Source organism: Rhinoderma darwinii, chromosome 7 (assembly GCF_050947455.1).
Source record: "Rhinoderma darwinii isolate aRhiDar2 chromosome 7, aRhiDar2.hap1, whole genome shotgun sequence".
NCBI lineage: Eukaryota > Metazoa > Chordata > Amphibia > Anura > Rhinodermatidae > Rhinoderma > Rhinoderma darwinii.
In genome coordinates this window covers 145019181-145040924 of record NC_134693.1, presented here as the reverse complement: position 1 = coordinate 145040924, position 21744 = coordinate 145019181, and the positions used below count along the sequence as shown (strand labels likewise).

At 49.8% G+C, this 21744-nt stretch overlaps 1 protein-coding gene across 2 annotated transcripts in view; it reads left to right on the top strand.

The window, feature by feature from the left end:
• Positions 1-8908: 8908 nt before the first annotated feature.
• The window catches only part of RNF123 (ring finger protein 123), a 29202-nt gene continuing 16366 nt past the window's right edge, over positions 8909-21744 (top strand). The window contains exons 1-19 of one of the 2 annotated variants that reach the window (XM_075832001.1): positions 8909-8992; positions 9484-9569; positions 10104-10188; positions 16738-16814; positions 17875-17978; positions 18046-18100; positions 18408-18493; positions 18599-18685; positions 18761-18828; positions 18907-19039; positions 19528-19635; positions 19710-19814; positions 19921-20046; positions 20140-20232; positions 20321-20394; positions 20829-20946; positions 21212-21311; positions 21390-21451; positions 21569-21640. In XM_075832001.1, the coding sequence (XP_075688116.1) occupies positions 9488-9569; positions 10104-10188; positions 16738-16814; positions 17875-17978; positions 18046-18100; positions 18408-18493; positions 18599-18685; positions 18761-18828; positions 18907-19039; positions 19528-19635; positions 19710-19814; positions 19921-20046; positions 20140-20232; positions 20321-20394; positions 20829-20946; positions 21212-21311; positions 21390-21451; positions 21569-21640 (1635 nt within the window). In that variant the 5' untranslated portion in view covers positions 8909-8992; positions 9484-9487. The other variant, XM_075832002.1, reaches the window with a different exon arrangement.

Here is a 21744-nt window from a genome sequence, read left to right as displayed (position 1 = left end):
TCTTATTTCTGATAAAACCATGTAAATAATGACCTAAAGATCAGTGAAAAAAGCTGCAGAGCCTGAAGGCAGCGCTCACCCCCAGCCCCTCACTGCAGAATAACACTGCCACCCATATATGACATTACTTACACTGTATTATACTCCAGAGCTGCACTCACTATTCTGCTGGTGGAGTCACTATGTACATACATTACATTACTTATCCTGTACTGATCCGGAGTTACATCCTGTATTATACTCCAGAGCTGCACTCACTATTCTGCTGGTGGAGTCACTGTGTACATACATTACATTACTTATCCTGGACTGATCCGGAGTTACATCCTGTATTATACTCCAGAGCTGCACTCACTATTCTGCTGGTGGAGTCACTGTGTACATACATTACTTATCCTGTACTGATCCTGAGTTATATCCTGTATTATACTCCAGAGCTGCACTCACTATTCTGCTGGTGGAGTCACTGTGTACATACATTACTTATCCTGTACTGATCCGGAGTTATATCCTGTATGATGCTCCAGAGCTGCACTCACTATTCTGCTGGTGGAGTCACTGTGTACATACATTACATTACTTATCCTGAGTTGTATCCTGTATTATACTCCCAAATTTTCTGTACATGATTATGGGGCAGCCGTCTTGTCTGAGCAGTTGGTAACATCATTTAGAGATTGGCTTTACAGCAGCCCCATGGACCATAGCAAAGAACAGTCCGGATTTCACATATTGACTTGTATAGGAGAGTGTAGTGCGCATGCTCTGTCACCTATGCTTGAAGTGGGGGTGGAGGGAAGCTGTGTCCATGACCAGGGGCGGCGTCCGAACCCGGGCGAGGGCTCACTACAATTGGGGGCGGCCCTACTTGGCCCCCGGGTGCTGTCGCTGCTGTCATCACTGTCCATACATGGACAGTGATGTCGGGAGGAGTCCCAGGCAGAGCGCTAGCGGCTCTGCCTGGGACTCAGTCTCTGGGGAAGCCCCTGACACCACTATCTATATATGGACAGTGTTGTCCGGAGCAGAGCAGTAGTCCCAGGCAGAGTGCTAGTAGTGCTCGGCCTGGGACTATGGCCCGGGTTGCCCCTGACAACATTGTCCATATATAGTTAGTGACGTCAGGGGTTTCTCCTGAAGCGGAATTCCCAGCCAGAGCATTGGCAATTCTCTGGCTGGAGATTGCACTCCTAGAGGGAACCCCAAAGCTCCGCCTACAATGAGGGGGCTGTGTGGCACTCTACAGAGGGCACTAAATTTATGGGGGTACAAACTGGGGGCCTAACTTCTATATGGACAAAAAACACAGATTTGACCCTGGGTAGTCAGCGGGTACAATATATAGTCAAAGAAGGAATGCCTGCAGGCAAACAAAACCCTATTTCCTGACCACCCAATAGATTATAAAGATAAAGTTAGAATTTACAACTTTTATTAAGCTACGTGTAGCAAGGACAAACTATACACATAAATTTTAAAATTTCACTGCCACAGACCGAAGTCAGTTTAACAGCTGGAGAAACCCAGCAGAGTATCTGAGAGTTGCGGTGTATGCCGAGTGTCGGCAAACAGTCAGTGCAAGGACAACCAGTGCCTCTATTAGTGTGTGGACAAGGATCCGGCTGAGGCAGGGATTAAAAATCAATACAGCCCCCCCGACATGTTTCGCTAACTAGTAGCGTCCTCAGGGGTACATGGGGCTAATGGCGGCGCCGCGAGAAACTGCTCCTCTTATGGAAGTGTGGAATGACGTAAGGTGGGTGTGTGGATGGCCGCCAACCAGGCGAAGCTAAACATCGGAAGCAACAGAGGAGAATGAGCATCCAATAGGAGGCCAGGTATAAAGCAGCCAATGGCAGCCTGTGAACTGCGCTGTAGTATAGACAAAAGCGCCGAGATAGTTTAAACACGGCACGTCTGCGCAGTAGAGTGGCTGAGGGACTTAGAGCGGGGCAGGAACATAGCAAGGCACAAAGGATCGGCGCATGCGCTGTAAGAGCAAGGACGGACTTAGTGCAAGAAACAGCTGACAGCCACCACGGATACCTCGCATCAAGCGTAGGGCTGAGAACATGCCTCATTAAACTGCAATTTGTGTATGCACGGGTCCATACAGAGATCCAGTGCAGTGCCACATGTAAAGCAAAGTGCCCCTCACAGTCCAGGTGTATAATATATACTCTCTTAAAAAAGCCAACCAGTAGCAGCTGCACATCCAAACAGCCACCTCAGGAGTAATAAAGAAAATGAATAATGAATAATATAAGAAAATAATGAATAAAGAGTACGATAGCATTGACATCCATCTTCATTTATAAATTATAATAGAACAGAAAAAGACCCGCCAAGCGCATGACATGTACAGTTAGGTCACGTGAGATCAATGGATCAGAATAGATATATAAATAATTATAAAGCCCCCTTGTAAGGAGGCCACAATGAAGAGATGGTACCGATAAAGTGGCCAAGAAACCGAGACAATAAAGGCGAATAAAGTACAGTACAAATAAATCCATACAAAACCATAAAGGGAAGCGCAGAAAAACTCACAGAAATGCACTGAATGTAAAACCCTCATTGAGTCCCTGAGGGGTCATAGAACCGAGACGGTGAATCCACCGTGCCTCCTCCTGTAGAAGCCTACGGTCCAAATTGCCTGCCCTGGGTCCCAACTTAAACTGTGCAATGCCCCAAAATTGGAGCAGCTTCTGATTATCAGGGTGAAACCTATGCATATGTCTGGCAAGAGTGGTGTCTTCCTTAAGGTTGATGGTACTAAGATGTCTGGACACCCTCCTCCTCAATTCCTGCAGAGTTTTGCCCACATACAGTTTAGGGCAAGGACATCTAGCCAGATAAACAACTCCACCACTCTGACAGTTGAGGAATTGTTTAATGTCATAGGACCTGCCGTCAAGAGGGTTGGTAAAACTCTTAACTCTCGGCATCAGTGGGCAGAAGGAACACCTGCCACAGGGATGAAAACCCGCGACAGGTGATTTCAACCAGGTGGATGGGGCCCGTGAGGGGGTTGATGAAAAATGGCTGTGCACTAGTAGATCACGTAGGTTTTTACCCCTACGGTAGGTAATAGCGGGGTTGGCAGGGATAGCCTCTTTTAGGTCAGGGTCAGCAGTAAGAATAGACCAATGCTTCTTCAGTACTCCAACAACTTGGGAGGAGCAGACATCGAACGTGCCAATACAGCGGATGGCACCAGAAGTAGTTGACAGTGCAGGCCTAACACCCCCATCAGAAAGTAGGTCAGATCTAAGAGACGCCCTAGCCCTGGCATAAGCCCTATGTAACCACTTTTTCGGGTATCCTCTTGCCAAGAATTTTTGGTAGAGACCTTCACACTCCCTCTGAAAAGATAACTCATCAGAGCAATTGCGTCTGGCCCGCAGGTATTGGCCAATGGGTATCCCTCTTTTAAGGGCAGGGGGATGATGACTGTCCCAATGCAGAAAGCTATTGGTAGCTGTGGCTTTACGAAATATGTCAGTTTGGACACCACCACCAGGGTCCAGGGAGATCTTAAGATCAAGGAAATTGATCATATGATCGTTAATTTCATAAGTAAATCTCATGCCAATAGAATTATTGTTGAGCATAGACATGAAGTCGACAAATGTGTTGGCATCCCCATCCCATAGGATGAGAATGTCGTCAATATATCTTCCCCAAAAGGAGATATGTGACGTGAAAAAAAGGTCATCTGAAAAAACAAGTGTCCTCCCACCAACCCAGAAAAAGGTTGGCGTAGGTGGGTGCACAAACGGTGCCCATTGCTGTGCCTTTTATCTGATGATAATATTTGGCATCAAAAGTGAAAAAATTATGTGTGAGAAGGAAACGTAATAGTGACAAAACAAAATCATTGTGTCGCTGAAATTGGGTACCCTTAGTGCTCAGAAAGTATTTAACTGCAGTGAGACCCAAATCGTGTTGAATATTGGTATAAAGCGACTCCACGTCTATGCTCGCCAACATGGTAGTAGAGGTGACAGTGATCTCCTGGATCCTGGTGACGGTGTCCTTGGTGTCCTTAAGATGGGACGACAGAGCGGAAACAAAAGGGGACAGAATCTCATCCACATAGAGGCTAATACCCTGCGTCAGGCTATCATTACCCGAAACTATGGGTCTACCAGGGATAGGGCGTTTGTTCTTATGGACCTTTGGTAAGGCATAAAAAGTTGCCACAGTGGGTGTAGGGTTGTATAGACGTTTAAATTCGTCCAAGGTAATAAGATTATAACTTTTAGCGTTGGTAAGCAGATCGTACAGCTCCGACAGGTACCCAGTAGTGGGGTTGCCTTTTAAGGTGACATATGTTGTTTTGTCATCTAGTAGTCTGTGGACCATACCTGTGTAGTCAGCACAGTCCATGATCACGATATTGCCCCCTTTATCGGAAGGTTTAAGTACTAGATCTGCATTACCACATAGCTCATCCAGTGCCAACTTTTCATCGCTGTTAAGATTTCCTAAGGGCATAGATTTGTCATTTCTAAGTTTCTTAAGGTCATTACAGACCATTTTTACAAAGACCTCGATATGCCCATATTGGGAAAATGGGGGAGTGAGCCTGGACTTAGGGCGTAATGACGAAAAAGGACCCACCGCATCAGCGACTCCGAATTGATTCTCACGAAGGAGACTCTCCAAGTCCCTCATGGTGTTTTGTTCCTGACGGTCATGGCGGATATCATCCTGTGTAGAGCCCCTGAAATGTTTGTGTAGGGCCAATTTTCTGGCGAATAAATTGATGTCCTTTGCCCATGTGAACTCATCAAAAGGAGGTGCAGGGGTATAGGAGAGTCCCCTCTGTAGTAGAGACAACTGATGAGAGTTCAATACATGTGAAGATAAGTTGAATATCTGCATGTTATCATTGTTAGTAGCTAGTGCACTAGGGATTATTGTTTGAGACCCCAGTGCAGGTTGAGAGGTCCTAAAAAAGGAGACGTGACAGAGGAGCCCATAGTAGTGTTGGTTGCACCATATCCATCTCCCAGGGTAGTACCCTGAGTAGATAGTGGAGGGTTGCCCACCAACGTTGTGGCATTTTGAGCATATGATGAGACAGGCACAGACAAAATAGATGACGAATTGGAGACAGCAGGTGGACATGGTCTATTTCTACTCAAGAAATCCATAGGGGGCTGTTTGTATGAGGTGGGTGTTCTCTTTGAGTAACCAGGTTTATTGTTCCTGACCTTGTGTTTAGTGCCCAATCTAGGGCACAAAGTGATGTTATCTGGAATTTTACTGCCGCTGTGAGTTCCCCGCAAAGGGGCCTACTAATGCCTCGTGCGCATGGCCGTGCCCGTAATCACAGCCCGCGATTGGAAAGTACGGGAGCGCGGCTTGTAAAAACCGAGAAGTAGGACATGCTCCGTAATTCCCGGCACGGTTCTACGGCACGGACATCTATCTGTAGCGATATGGAAAGGTGTCCGCGGCCAATAGAACCGGGTGGGTCCGTAATTACGGAGATGTTTTATAATCGTGTGCATAGGGCCTAAGTCTGTGTCGCCCGAGGGCCCACGTAAACCTGGAGCCGGCCTTCCATGACTTCCGGTATATTTGGTGTAATCCTGCGGATGATGACGTGAGGAGCGATCCCTACAGAACAGGAAGGCTCCGTGGTCAGACAGAAAAGTGTACGGGTATGTTCACACACCCTATTTACGGACGTAATTCGGGCGTTTTAGCCCCAAATTACGTCCGAAAATACGGCTCCAAAGCGTCGGCAAACATCTGCCCATTCATTAGAATGGGTCTTACGATGTTCTGTGCCGACGGTCATTTTTTAAAAAGACGCCCACGTCAAAGAAGTGCCTGTCACTTCTTGAGACGTAATTGGAGCCGTTTTCCCTTGACTCCATGAAAAAACAGCTCCAATTACGTCCGTAATGGACGCAGCGAAAAGCGCCTGCACATGCCGTTCTCCTGAAAACAGCTCCGTAATTTCAGCCGTAACAGAGGCTGCCGTGTGAACAGACCCTAAGAGTTTAGGGTTATGTTTGAATATAGAAAATGACGTAGAAATAAAACCATTAAAAATTTGTGGAAAATTCCTTTTAAAGAGAACCTGTCACCTGACCCTAGAGGGGGAGCGTGTAATGTGCCGGGCACCGCAGACCCCGGGGCGCTTTACATTTCCTATCTTCCTCCGTTATATTTGGCGCCCGATATGTAAATAAGCCCCTGAACTGTCAATGGGGCCTTTCTATCTAAATGGCGAGGGGGCGTGGTCTCCGCTCTGACTGTCCAATCAGCTACAGGCGGTGTCAGGGCGGCTTGCGCTGTCTTCCCTCCCGCGAGATCTCACACAGACTGAGAGCGCTCAATGTAAAGTGAGACCGTGTCTGCAGCGCTGCCCGTTACACGCTGCACCTCGATGGGCAGGCGACAGGTTCTTTAACATGAGGACTTGATTTACACAATAGGTGATTTCCTGGTGACATCCGGCACATTGCTGAAGAATAGTGAGCGCAGCTCTGGATGGGACTGGAGTTTGTAATTCTTAGTTTGGAGAGTTACAGAAGGCATCACATAACGACTGCTCCTCGTGTATAACGTCACCTCCAGGACAGAACCACAAGGTCACCGTGAAGGTCGTCAGTAGACTTCCTGCGCTGACGGACTCCAGTGCGTGTTATGAGGAGATTCAGCCGTACATTCACTCTGTAGGACGTCGCTGCTGTTGTCTGATCCTATTCTAGAGCTTCCATTTTTTTAGGCTTTATTCAAACAAATGACGTGGAGGACTGCAGTTTGTCACGTCCGTGCCGCAACCGCGCCGGACTCCTAGACTTGAGTCTATTGAGGGAGCCATGAAAACGGACAAAAATAGGACGTGTCCTACTTCTTCACAGGCCCTGCACACCACCCATTAAAACAACGGTCGTGTGAACAGCCCCATAGAAATACATGCCCGTGGCCGTCCTGTGCAGCAAGAATGTGGCAGCTGCCCGTGGTCGTCCTGTGCAGCAAGAATGTGGCAGCCGCCCGTGGTCGTCCTGTGCAGCAAGAATGTGGCAGCCGCCCGTGGTCGTCCCGTGCAGTAAGAATGTGGCAGCCGCCCGTGGTCGTCCCGTGCAGTAAGAATGTGGCAGCCGCCCGTGGTCGTCCCGTGCAGTAAGAATGTGGCAGCCGCCCGTGGTCGTCCCGTGCAGCAAGAATGTGGCAGCCGCCCGTGGTCGTCCCGTGCAGCAAGAATGTGGCAGCCGCCCGTGGTCGTCCCGTGCAGTAAGAATGTGGCAGCCGCCCGTGGTCGTCCCGTGCAGTAAGAATGTGGCAGCCGCCCGTGGTCGTCCCGTGCAGTAAGAATGTGGCAGCCGCCCGTGGTCGTCCCGTGCAGTAAGAATGTGGCAGCCGCCCGTGGTCGTCCCGTGCAGTAAGAATGTGGCAGCCGCCCGTGGTCGTCCCGTGCAGTAAGAATGTGGCAGCCGCCCGTGGTCGTCCCGTGCAGTAAGAATGTGGCAGCCGCCCGTGGTCGTCCCGTGCAGCAAGAATGTGGCAGCCGCCCGTGGTCGTCCCGTGCAGCAAGAATGTGGCAGCCGCCCGTGGTCGTCCCGTGCAGCAAGAATGTGGCAGCCGCCCGTGGTCGTCCCGTGCAGTAAGAATGTGGCAGCCGCCCGTGGTCGTCCCGTGCAGTAAGAATGTGGCAGCCGCCCGTGGTCGTCCCGTGCAGTAAGAATGTGGCAGCCGCCCGTGGTCGTCCCGTGCAGTAAGAATGTGGCAGCCGCCCGTGGTCGTCCCGTGCAGTAAGAATGTGGCAGCCGCCCGTGGTCGTCCCGTGCAGTAAGAATGTGGCAGCCGCCCGTGGTCGTCCCGTGCAGTAAGAATGTGGCAGCCGCCCGTGGTCGTCCCGTGCAGTAAGAATGTGGCAGCCGCCCGTGGTCGTCCTGTGCAGCATCCAGGTGTCATTTCATGGGGTATTTTTGGGGTCATTCCACAAAAATACAACATTATAGAAAATTAAAAATATTTGCAATCATCGTTGTCGGCCGGGGCAATAACCATCACATCTGGGGGGTCGTTTTGATGAAACAGCGTGCGATATACCGAGTGTTATCCGAGACGTCGTCCCCGCCGCAGCGACGTTACCACAATGCATTGTCATATTTTTCTACTTTCCCTGTTTCCTTACAGTCGCACCGCCAGTTCACAGGACTGACGGAGCTAAACCCTCAGAATTGTGACTGCAGCTCTGGTTGTGACTAGAGGGAATATTACAAATGTTACTCTTGATGCTGAGGGGGCAAATACTTTCTTCTTATTTCCGGGACAGTCCCCTGCAGCTCTTCCGTGGGTCGGGGGGTTGTAGAACTACTAGGACCAGGTTGCCCGTCTATGTCTGATATACAGCACCACAACTCCCAGCACGCCCTGTCGCGGCACCACAACTCCCAGCACGCCCTGTCGCGGCACCACAACTCCCAGCACGCCCTGTCGCGGCACCACAACTCCCAGCACGCCCTGTCGCGGCACCACAACTCCCAGCACGCCCTGTCGCGGCACCACAACTCCCAGCACGCCCTGTCGCGGCACCACAACTCCCAGCACGCCCTGTCGCGGCACCACAACTCCCAGCACGCCCTGTCGCGGCACCACAACTCCCAGCACGCCCTGTCGCGGCACCACAACTCCCAGCGCGCCCTGTCACGGCACCACAACTCCCAGCGCGCCCTGTCGCGGCACCACAACTCCCAGCACGCCCTGTCGCGGCACCACAACTCCCAGCGCGCCCTGTCACGGCACCACAACTCCCAGCGCGCCCTGTCACGGCTCCAGATGGAGAAGCATGCTGGGGGTTGTGGGATGACGCCGGCTCTAGCGACTCTGCCGGTTTTGTGTAGGATGAACACGCTAAATAAAGCTTGTTGAAAAAATAAACAGGAAGCTGACAGAGAGGCGGGGTCTGGGGAGGAGTCAGACCTGCCTGGGGAGCGCAGAGCGCAGGCTGACCCTAGAGAGGGTGAGTCACCCGGCGCCGCTGATCTGTCGTTCGTTCGGTGCAGTGTGTGTGAGCTCGGTGCTGCTCCGGTGCAGTGTGTGTGTGTGTGTGAGAGCTCGGTGCTGCTCCGGTGCAGTGTGTGTGTGTGTGAGAGCTCGGTGCTGCTCCGGTGCAGTGTGTGTGTGAGAGCTCGGTGCTGCTCCGGTGCAGTGTGTGTGTGAGAGCTCGGTGCTGCTCCGGTGCAGTGTGTGTGTGAGAGCTCGGTGCTGCTCCGGTGCAGTGTGTGTGTGTGTGCTCGGTGCTGCTCCGGTGCAGTGTGTGTGTGAGAGCTCGGTGCTGCTCCGGTGCAGTGTGTGTGTGTGTGAGAGCTCGGTGCTGCTCCGGTGCAGTGTGTGTGTGAGCTCGGTGCTGCTCCGGTGCAGTGTGTCCAGACATTGTGCTATGTAGGCTCCTCCCACAACGGTGGAGGGCGGGACTTGCAGGAAGGGTTGTAATGTTGACGCTTTTCTCAGGGTCATGGCTTCCAGAGGCTCCGGAGCGCCGCTTACCAGGAGGAATTACCGATTATCCACCGAGCCGGAGAAGACAAAGGTTACAGGTAAAACGCCACGTGCGCTGTGCGCGTCCTCCTTACGTGTCACCGTGATTCGTGTCTCACTGACTTGCTGTCAGTGAATGGGATCATTGTTGTTTAGATCCAGTAGCTGAATACTTCTCCTGACCTTTTCCTGCTCTCACAGCTGAGGGTTTGTTACAATTGTATCCAGTCTGGACAATCCTGTGTCATGTAAACACGTTGGCAGCCGCACAAACCTCTCTCCTGTCCTACACTGACACATTGTAACAACCCTTCAGCTGTGTAAGCAGGATTAGATCAATAACATTAAAGGTTCTGTTTCAAGAACATTTCCATTCACTGACAGCAGCACAGATCTTGACAAAGATTTGTAAAGAATGGAAGAGTAAAGTCTATTAGGAGGTTGACAATCTTGGTACAGAGATGAAGCTTTATGTACAGGAGGCCGGTCCGCTGTGACAGGAGGAGACCTCAGCGTGACCCTCAGATAAATCCTCCTGGACGGGACTTCTGTGCAGTCGACTTCGTGTCCTTAAACTTTCTCCTCTGTTACAGGCATCGTGAACGAGCGGCTGCTGAGCCAGTATCTGCGCCGAATATTCCCGGGCAGCGACGGAACGCAACACGGCGCAACTTACAGGTGACTCCACCCACACCCGACACCACATGACGCCACTTACAGGTGACTCCACCCACACCCGACACCACATGACGCCACTTACAGATGACTCCACCCACACCCTACACATGATGCAATTTACAGGTGACTCCGCCCACACCCGACACAACATGACGCCGCTTTCCGGTAACTCCACCCACCACTTCCCAGTGAAGCCCCTGCCCTGGACATTGGTCGGCCATGTTTACAATTATTTGTCATTAAAAGGAGATCGGGGGAGGGGCCCTGCCCGTCATAACACGGAGCAGACTGGAGCTGTGTACGTTATCGGCTTCTCTTCAGAATGGCGCGGCGGCGCAGTATTACGTCTTAGTACACATACGTTTGTTGCTTTATATATTATACAGACGCCACCATAAGGCCCCATGCACACGACCGTGCCCGTAATTCCAGGCGTGGACGGCCGCGGGCAGCTGTCAGTAATTCCAGGCGTGGGCGGCCGCGGAGACAGCTGTCCGTAATTCCAGGCGTGGGCGGCCGCGGAGACAGCTGTCCGTAATTCCAGGCGTGGGCGGCCGCGGAGACAGCTGTCAGTAATTCCAGGCGTGGGCGGCCGCGGAGACAGCTGTCAGTAATTCCAGGCGTGGACGGCCGCGGAGACAGCTGTCCGTAATTCCAGGCGTGGGCGGCCGCGGGCAGCTGTCAGTAATTCCAGGCGTGGGCGGCCGCGGGCAGCTGTCAGTAATTCCAGGCGTGCGCGGCCGCGGGCAGATGTCCGTGATTCCAGGCGTGGGCGGCCGCGGGGAGCTGTTAGTGATTCCAGGCGTGGACGGCCGCGGAGACAGCTGTCCGTAATTCCAGGCGTGGGCGGCCGCGGGCAGCTGTCAGTAATTCCAGGCGTGGACGGCCGCGGGCAGATGTCCGTGATTCCAGGCGTGGGCGGCCGCGGGGAGCTGTTAGTGATTCCAGGCGTGGGCGGCCGCGGGCAGCTGTCAGTAATTCCGGGCCGTGATCCCATTATAACATATTGCAGCTCGGTCTAAGGCGTCCTATTTTCCGGAAACTTTCTACGGCGCGGACGCCTTCCTGTAAATATACGGGACGTGTCCGTCGGCCATAGAAACGAGTGGGCCTGTAATTACGGGGGATTTCACGGTCGTGTGTGGGGCCTAGGTATGCGCCCCCTCCAATCTTGTGTTTTCCTTGGCGGTGCCGGTGCCGCTCTCACGTTGGGGTCCCTCAGGGGTCCGACCTCATATGACGGAAAATATCCCGGAGCGTCTTGTGTATTCATAGAGAGCAAAGTCTGCTCCACCTGTACATTATAATCCTATAATCTCCTGCTCCCGGGGGCGGCCGTCATCACCTCTATAAATAACCCGCGGCCTCGTCCTCTGGTTACAGGGATCCCCTCCTCCTGCCGCCTCTTAACCCCTTCCTGCCTGCAGCCGACCCTTTGTGCGCCGCTAATAAATCCCTGTTGTGGTCTCTTCTGTAAGAAAACGCTGATCCTGGGGAAGCCGGGTGACAACCAATATGGCGGCCATCGCGACTGCCGCCGGTCACCGGAATTGCAGAGGACCCCGGTTATTGAGTGACGACCCCTGTGGAAGCTCTAATGGCGGCCATATTGGTTGCCCCCCGGCTTTCCACACAGGGCGACGAGTTTTTGTTACAGGGTCCACTCGCCGGTCCGTCCCAATTATTTAGACGATCGTCAGAAAGTCTCATATTCTATAGATTCATCACACACGGGGGGGGGGGTTTGGGGGGGTCGATCTCCCGCAGTTTAAAAAAAAAATATTTTTGTTTTTATTTTCCAAACAAGCGATGAACCTCCTCTGAGCGTTCTACCGTTATCGTGCCCGCGGCTTATCCTCGCCTTCCTAGCCGCCGCAGAGACGTAATATAGTCGTTTGATTGTTCAGGGGGGGGTCCTTTTCCTCCTTCGCTCCGGTAAGACGCTTCTGACGTGGTCTCTGGGGATGTGACCGTTTTCTCCCATGTCCTGGATACGTCGGTGCGTTGCGGCTCGTGAAGCGCTGACTCCGGCCGCCGTCCACTCCTTGTGAATCTCCCCCAGATTCCTGAATGGCCTTTACTTGACAATCCTTCCCAGGCTGCGGTTACCCCTGTTGCTTGTGCACCTTTTTCTACCACACTTTTTCCTTCCCCTCCATTAATCTGCTTGGATACAGCGCTGTGTGAACAGCAGCTTCTTTAGTAATGTCCTTTTGTGGCTTCTCCTCCTTGTGGAGGGGTCAATGACTCTTCTGGACTGTCAGGTCAGCATCTTCCCCATGATTTTAGAGCCACTGAACCCGACTGTGGGACCATTTAGAGGCTTAGGAAACCTCTGCAGGTGTTTTGTGTTGATTCGCTGATTAGAGGGTCACACCAGGAGGCGACAATCTGCAACTAACACCCAATATTCTGATTTTCTGAGACACTAAATTTTGGTTTGTCAGTAACTGTTCCCATAATCATTAACATGAAAAGAGAAAAGTGCTGGAAATAGATCCCTCTGTGTGTGATGAATCTATAGAATATATGAGATCCCTCTGTGTGTGATGAATCTATAGAATATATGAGATCCCTCTGTGTGTGATGAATCTATAGAATATATGAGATCCCTGTGTGTGATGAATCTATAGAATATATGAGATCCCTCTGTGTGTGATGAATCTATAGAATATACGAGATCCCTCTGTGTGTGATGAATCTATAGAATATATGAGATCCCTCTGTGTGTGATGAATCTATAGAATATATGAGATCCCTCTGTGTGTGTGATGAATCTATAGAATATATGAGATCCCTCTGTGTGTGATGAATCTATAGAATATATGAGATCCCTCTGTGTGTGATGAATCTATAGAATATATGAGATCCCTCTGTGTGTGATGAATCTATAGAATATATGAGATCCCTCTGTGTGTGATGAATCTATAGAATATATGAGATCCCTGTGTGTGATGAATCTATAGAATATATGAGATCCCTCTGTGTGTGATGAATCTATAGAATATACGAGATCCCTCTGTGTGTGATGAATCTATAGAATATATGAGATCCCTCTGTGTGTGATGAATCTATAGAATATATGAGATCCCTCTGTGTGTGTGATGAATCTATAGAATATATGAGATCCCTCTGTGTGTGATGAATCTATAGAATATATGAGATCCCTGTGTGTGATGAATCTATAGAATATATGAGATCCCTCTGTGTGTGATGAATCTATAGAATATATGAGATCCCTCTGTGTGGGATGAATCTATAGAATATATGAGATCCCTCTGTGTGTGATGAATCTAGAATATATGAGATCCCTCTGTGTGGGATGAATCTATAGAATATATGAGATCCCTCTGTGTGTGATGAATCTATAGAATATATGAGATCCCTCTGTGTGTGATGAATCTATAGAATATATGAGATCCCTCTGTGTGTGATGAATCTATAGAATATATGAGATCCCTGTGTGTGATGAATCTATAGAATATATGAGATCCCTCTGTGTGTGATGAATCTATAGAATATACGAGATCCCTCTGTGTGTGATGAATCTATAGAATATATGAGATCCCTCTGTGTGTGATGAATCTATAGAATATATGAGATCCCTCTGTGTGTGTGATGAATCTATAGAATATATGAGATCCCTCTGTGTGTGATGAATCTATAGAATATATGAGATCCCTGTGTGTGATGAATCTATAGAATATATGAGATCCCTCTGTGTGTAATGAATCTATAGAATATATGAGATCCCTCTGTGTGATGAATCTATAGAATATATGAGATCCCTGTGTGTGATGAATCTATAGAATATATGAGATCCCTGTGTGTGATGAATCTATAGAATATATGAGATCCCTGTGTGTGATGAATCTATAGAATATATGAGATCCCTCTGTGTGTAATGAATCTATAGAATATATGAGATCCCTCTGTGTGTGATGAATCTATAGAATATATGAGATCCCTGTGTGTGATGAATCTATAGAATATATGAGATCCCTCTGTGTGTAATGAATCTATAGAATATATGAGATCCCTCTGTGTGATGAATCTATAGAATATATGAGATCCCTCTGTGTGTGATGAATCTATAGAATATATGAGATCCCTCTGTGTGTGTGATGAATCTATAGAATATATGAGATCCCTCTGTGTGTGATGAATCTATAGAATATAGGAGATCCCTCTGTGTGTGATGAATCTATAGAATATATGAGATCCCTCTGTGTGTGATGAATCTATAGAATATATGAGATCCCTCTGTGTGTGATGAATCTATAGAATATATGAGATCCCTCGGTGTGTGATGAATCTATAGAATATATGAGATCCCTCTGTGTGTGTGATGAATCTATAGAATATAGGAGATCCCTCTGTGTGTGATGAATCTATAGAATATAGGAGATCCCTCTGTGTGTGATGAATCTATAGAATATACGAGATCCCTCTGTGTGTGATGAATCTATAGAATATATGAGATCCCTCTGTGTGTGATGAATCTATAGAATATATGAGATCCCTCTGTGTGTGTGATGAATCTATAGAATATGAGATCCCTCTGTGTGTGATGAATCTATAGAATATATGAGATCCCTCTGTGTGTGATGAATCTATAGAATATATGAGATCCCTCTGTGTGTGATGAATCTATAGAATATATGAGATCCCTCTGTGTGTGTTAAGAATCTATAGAATATATGAGATCCCTCTGTGTGTGATGAGTCTATAGAATATATGAGATCCCTCTGTGTGATGAATCTATAGAATATATGAGATCCCTCTGTGTGTGATGAATCTATAGAATATATGAGATCCCTCTGTGTGTGATGAGTCTATAGAATATATGAGATCCCTCTGTGTGTGATGAATCTATAGAATATGAGATCCCTCTGTGTGTGATGAATCTATAGAATATATGAGATCCCTCTGTGTGATGAATCTATAGAATATACGAGATCTCTCTGTGTGTAATGAATCTATAGAATATACGAGATCCCTCTGTGTGTGATGAATCTATAGAATATATGAGATCCCTCTGTGTGATGAATCTATAGAATATACGAGATCCCTCTGTGTGTGATGAATCTATAGAATATGAGATCCCTCTGTGTGTGATGAATCTATAGAATATATGAGATCCCTCTGTGTGTTAAGAATCTATAGAATATATGAGATCCCTCTGTGTGTGATGAGTCTATAGAATATATGAGATCCCTCTGTGTGATGAATCTATAGAATATATGAGATCCCTCTGTGTGTGATGAATCTATAGAATATATGAGATCCCTCTGTGTGTGTGATGAGTCTATAGAATATATGAGATCCCTCTGTGTGTGTGATGAGTCTATAGAATATATGAGATCCCTCTGTGTGATGAATCTATAGAATATATGAGATCCCTCTGTGTGTGATGAGTCTATAGAATATATGAGATCCCTCTGTGTGATGAATCTATAGAATATATGAGATCCCTCTGCGTGTGATGAATCTATAGAATATATGAGATCCCTCTGCGTGTGATGAATCTATAGAATATATGAGATCCCTCTGTGTGTGATGAATCTATAGAATATATGAGATCCCTCTGTGTGTGATGAATCTATAGAATATATGAGATCCCTGTGTGTGATGAATCTATAGAATATGAGATCCCTCTGTGTGTGATGAATCTATAGAATATACGAGATCCCTCTGTGTGTGATGAATCTATAGAATATATGAGATCCCTCTGTGTGTGATGAATCTATAGAATATATGAGATCCCTCTGTGTGTGATGAATCTATAGAATATGAGATCCCTCTGTGTGTGATGAATCTATAGAATATACGAGATCCCTCTGTGTGTGATGAATCTATAGAATATGAGATCCCTCTGTGTGTGATGAATCTATAGAATATATGAGATCCCTCTGTGTGTGATGAATCTATAGAATATATGAGATCCCTCTGTGTGTGATGAGTCTATAGAATATATGAGATCCCTCTGTGTGTGATGAATCTATAGAATATATGAGATCCCTCTGTGTGTGATGAATCTATAGAATATATGAGATCCCTCTGTGTGATGAATCTATAGAATATATGAGATCCCTCTGTGTGTGATGAATCTATAGAATATATGAGATCCCTCTGTGTGTGATGAATCTATAGAATATGAGATCCCTCTGTGTGTGATGAATCTATAGAATATATGAGATCCCTCTGTGTGTGATGAATCTATAGAATATATGAGATCCCTCTGTGTGATGAATCTATAGAATATATGAGATCCCTCTGTGTGTGTTAAGAATCTATAGAATATATGAGATCCCTCTGTGTGTGATGAATCTATAGAATATATGAGATCCCTCTGTGTGATGAATCTATAGAATATATGAGATCCCTCTGTGTGATGAATCTATAGAATATATGAGATCCCTCTGTGTGATGAATCTATAGAATATATTAGGGATGTGTTTTTGTAAATGACGTCTGTGCGCCCATTAGAGGCGCCGCTTATTATAACCCGTGGTATTCACGATGTCTTATTTCTGGGTCTTCACACAGAAAACCCCTCAGTTTCCAGAATCTGGAGGAGCGACTCGACCGTCTACTGTCCACGGCGGAGACTGAGGAAACCGCAGGTGAGAACTACAGTCACATGTCTGACCCTAGGGCGGGGGATAATATTCTACTGCCTGCAGCCACCACTAGGGGGAGCTCACTACATACAGATATATACAGCTCCCATAGAGTCACATGATAACATTCTACTGCCTGCAGCCACCACTAGGGGGAGATCACTACATACAGACATACAAAGCTCCCCTTGACCTCATTACAAGAGCTCCCCCTGGTGGTTACTGGTAGACAGTTTTTTTCCCTTGTAACTTTGTCTATGGAGGGGATTTGGAGCTCTGTTTCAGGAGAATGGATCCGACCCCGATAAAGTTCTATAATGGAACTTGTCAGGACAAAATATTGGATCAAACGTGCTTAAAACAAAGAAAAAAAAAAAGAGAAAACAATAAATTCATTTACAGGGACCCGGTCCGCAGCATTTCACCTATTTCACCGGCGGTCCCTGGCGGCAGATCCTTCTCCTGTCACCTGGAATCCTCTGGATCTTTAGTCTTTGTTTTTTTTGTGTCGGCGCCGCATGCGAATGAGTAAAAGTCACGTCTTCGTTCTTCAAGCCTTTCCAAGTTAACTCCGCCTCCTTAGTTTTGATTGACAGCTCCTCCCCCATCACACACGAAATCCCGCGCTGGTGCGTCGATGTTCTGGTGCGTGCGCGGTAACTAGATTTGAGGCCCGGACAAAGCGGGGAAGGTGTCGGACCATACAGGACGGGCGCAGGCGCGAGATCTCCGACAAGATTTCGTCATTCGGGGTCGGACAGTTTTCGGCGGTGGGCGGCATAAGTAGAGGAACGAACGAGACTGCCGGATTATTACCATAAAAGGCGCAAAATGTTTGCCCCTCGTTATTTACGGTCGGAGGGGTTTAGGAGCGGGGATAACGCCAATGAATTTTTGACGACGCCGGCGAGCGCTGAGGGGCGGTCTATAGGTGAAGCGCTGCTGACCGGTTAGTCTTCACCTGTCGGTCAATTCCCCTAAGTGGGCGGGGCTTCCGTACTATGACTCGTGATTGACAGATGATGGCGCCGTGGTGACGGCCTCGCCTGTTCTTCTCTCTCAGCTGCAGACTCTGTTGTGGACGGGCGTCTCGGACCCTCCACGGTCGTCCTGGATCATACCAGCGGTTTTGAGGGGTTATTATTAGTCGATGATGATCTCCTGGGGGTGAGTAGACGTCCTCAGCCTGATCCCCCTCCCCCAAAAATCTCCTGACGCTGATCTGTCCCTGCAGGTGATCGGACACAGTAACTTCAGCTCCATCAGAGCCACGACCTGCGTCTACAGAGGTGAGAAGCGGCGCCGCGATCCATCCCCCGCTCATTATATAATACACCCCAGACAAAGCAGCTGATTGGCCGAGGGGTAACCGTATATACAGCTGTGGGGGTTAATATTTTAGTTTGTTGATTGGACGATCATCACTTCATACTGCACAGTCCAGGTCTGCAGAGCATGCTGGGAGTTGTAGTTCCGGTTACTTTTGTTGTGCAGAATGAAGCGTTGTATTTTGGGGGTGAACCGTCCGGCGCAGTCGGTTGGGGGAGGGGTGACCTCTTGGATTGACGTAGACGCTGCGGTTTCTTCCGTCTCCAGGGAAGTGGCTGTACGAGGTGCTGATCTCCTCTCAGGGCCTCATGCAGATCGGCTGGTGCACCCTGAGCTGCCGCTTCAACCAGGAGGTGAGTCCCGGGCGCTGCGGCGGGCACAGGAAAGCGGGCGTCCAGCAGCGCGAGGATCTTCGTAGCTGGAGGAGGGGTCAGTGACCGTCTCTTCTCATCACACAGGAGGGGGTTGGCGACACGCCGGATTCATACGCCTACGACGGAAACCGGGTCCGTAAATGGAACGTGACCACCACGAACTACGGGAAGGTGAGGTCTCGGGGCGTGGGGGGGAGGGGTGTGACCGCTGTGTGACCGCTGTGTGACCGCTGTCTCTCCTCTCAGTCTTGGGCCGCCGGGGACATCGTCAGCTGCCTCATAGACCTGGAGGAAGGAACCATCGGATTCTGCCTGTAAGAAGACGCCGCTGTCCGGTGAGCGCCCCCGGTAATGACCGCGCATGACCTCACCGCGCTGTCCTCTCTCCGCAGGAATGGCGTGAGTCTGGGCCCGGCGTTCAGCGACCTCTCGCGAGGGTCGGGCATCGCGTATTTTCCGGCTATTAGCCTTTCCTTCAAGGAATCGGTCGCCTTTAATTTCGGCTCCCGCCCTCTCCGATATCCTTTTCTGTGTACAGCGCGGTCACCCCACAATTAATGTCCTCCAGTTCTCACCTCCCTGGGAAAGCTGGGTGACCGCCAATATGGCCGTCATTACAGTTCCAGTTGTTATCTTACAGTCAGTGAATAGAAACTTTTCCATTTACATCTGACTTGGTCTTGTTGATTCATCTCATTTGTTACAATGTGTCAGTGAAGGCAGTCGTCACGCTGGACTCCATCCTGATGCAAACCGCAGTCTGGAGAGAGACGTGTGCTGATGACAGAAGATTGTCTGGCCGGGACACAACTGTAACAAACCTTCAGCAGTATTAGGACAGGATGAGTTTGCAGCCTCTGTATGTAAATGACCATTTTTTTCATTCACTGCCAGCAAGCATTGATCTTAAAAATGGTGACGTATTGAAAGCTAGAGTTCCAGGAGCTTCCATTACGGGGTCATTGGGCTGCTGCGGTTGCTGTTCTTCCTTAATGACCTCGCTCACATATCCTGTGGAAGGATACCGCCCCCTGCAGGACCCTCCGGCAGCCGATCTCCTCAAGGCCCAGGGGCTGCTGGGATACCTGAAGAACGTCCTGAGCACCGACATAGATGTGCAGGTAAATGGGGGCCGGGGTCTGTGTGATTGACAGGTCACGTGACGGCTGCTGTAATAATGGGGTGTGTCTGACAGGAGGGACGGCTGGTGGACAAGGATCCCGCCACGTGGCAGCTGCAGGGAGAGCCGACCGTCCTCGTTACATTGGCGCACATATTCAACCACTTTGCCCCATTAATGGTAAGTCTGCCCTCAGGACGGGATGACCCGCAGGGGCCGCCATGTTTGTTATGGGCGCACTTCCCCGGTTGCGTGACGTCCGGCGCTCCCCTTTATATCTCCGCAGTGTAAGGTTTACCTGGTGGAGGACGTCCTGATGAACTTTCTTCTTGGGATTCTGGAGGGGGGAGGTGCAGTGGGGGAGCACCCCCTCATTCAGCATCTACTGGACCTCATGTGGCTGCTGATGGAGGTGAGTGAGCGCCCCCTAGTGGGAAACGAGAGAATGTGAGCCGACAATTGGGGAAGTGCTGAGTGTCCTCATTAACCCCACGTTTCCCTGCAGGACTATGAAATCCATGAGTTTCTGAAGCAGCTGATGATGTCTCTGCTCCGAGCGTATCGCTTCTCCCCTATAGTGCCTGACCTGGGGCTGCAGGTACGTGGCCGGCCGCTGAAGCGCTGACACCGAGGGTTAATCCAGCACTTGTCCCAATGTCCAATCCCCTTCCGTCTTGTTTACACAGATCCACTACCTGCGCCTGACCATCGCCATTTTGCGGCATGAGAAGTCCCGGAAATATCTTCTCAGCAACGTTCTGTATCCTTGTGACTTGCGGCTCGTTCAGATCTCGTTGCGGGGCCTGAGGCAGAACTTCAGATGCCGCCTGTCATGGGGGGGTGTCTCCGCAGCGTGATGGCGCCTGTCATGGGGGGGGCTGTCTCCGCAGCGTGATGGCGCCTGTCATGGGGGGGGCTGTCTCCGCAGCGTGATGGCGCCTGTCATGGGGGGGGGGGCTGTCTCTGCAGCGTGATGGCGCCTGTCATGGGGGGGGGGGCTGTCTCCGCAGCGTGATGGCGCCTGTCATGGGGGGGGGCTGTCTCCGCAGCGTGATGGCGCCTGTCATGGGGGGGGGGCTGTCTCCGCAGCGTGCTGGCGCCTGTCACGGAGCGGGGGGGTGTATCCGCAGCGTGCTGGCGCCTCCCGTGTCTCTATTCTCCGCAGTCTTTCATCCTTAGCTGCGTGAATTGTAGATTTGATGTCCTTCGATCGGTCGTCTTCTTCTTTATTAAGAGCCCATTGCGGGTGGAGGAGGCCGGCCTGCAGGAGCTGATCCCAACCACATGGTGGCCCAACCGCTTCAACAAAGAGGTGAGCGCCCGCCCGGACCCTCGCGCCTCGTCCCACCGACTAGTAGTGAGAGCCGGACGTCAGAACCAACCTTCTGCTCTGGCTGTACTTGTCCTAAATGCTCCGATTTCTAGTCCTGACGTGTTGGGTATTTTTCGATGTCGCCCACATGGCCGGCGCGGGGGCGGTTGAACAGGCGGGCGGGCGATTGGACAGGCAGGCGATTTGCATTTATTTCCACATCTTTGGAACTGAATGTCTTGCAAATTATTTATTTTTTTTAAAGGGAAAAGAAATCAAGGACCCGACGGAGGAGACCGGAGAGGAACGGCTGCGGCGGCGGGCGTACGAGAGGGGGTGCACGAGGCTGAAGAAGCGGATCGAAGGTAGCGGCGGATGTTAACACTTTCTCACCCAGAATGGAATTCTCCAGGAAATGTTTAATATCTGCAGTTTTATTTCAGTGGTGGAAGAGCTGCAGGTCCAGATCCTGAGACTTCTGCTGAACAACAAGGACAAGCGAGGGGTGAGCGCGTCCGGCCCTGCACCCTCCGCAGATGTCCTAGATAGCGGGGATTATATCCGTGGTCCTATATTACTGCTGACTCCTCCGACACTAAAGGGGGACTCTGTCTCTCCGCAGGGTGAAGCGTCTCGTTACATCTTCCTTAACAAGTTTAGAAAGTTTCTCCAGGAGAACGCCAGTAACAGAGGGGTGAGTGGCGCGCCCTGAGACGCCGGACCCCGCAGCAGCGCTCCATATAAGTGGACGGAGTTCTCACCGGTGCCGGTCCCTCATCGCAGGGCAATGTCTGGTGC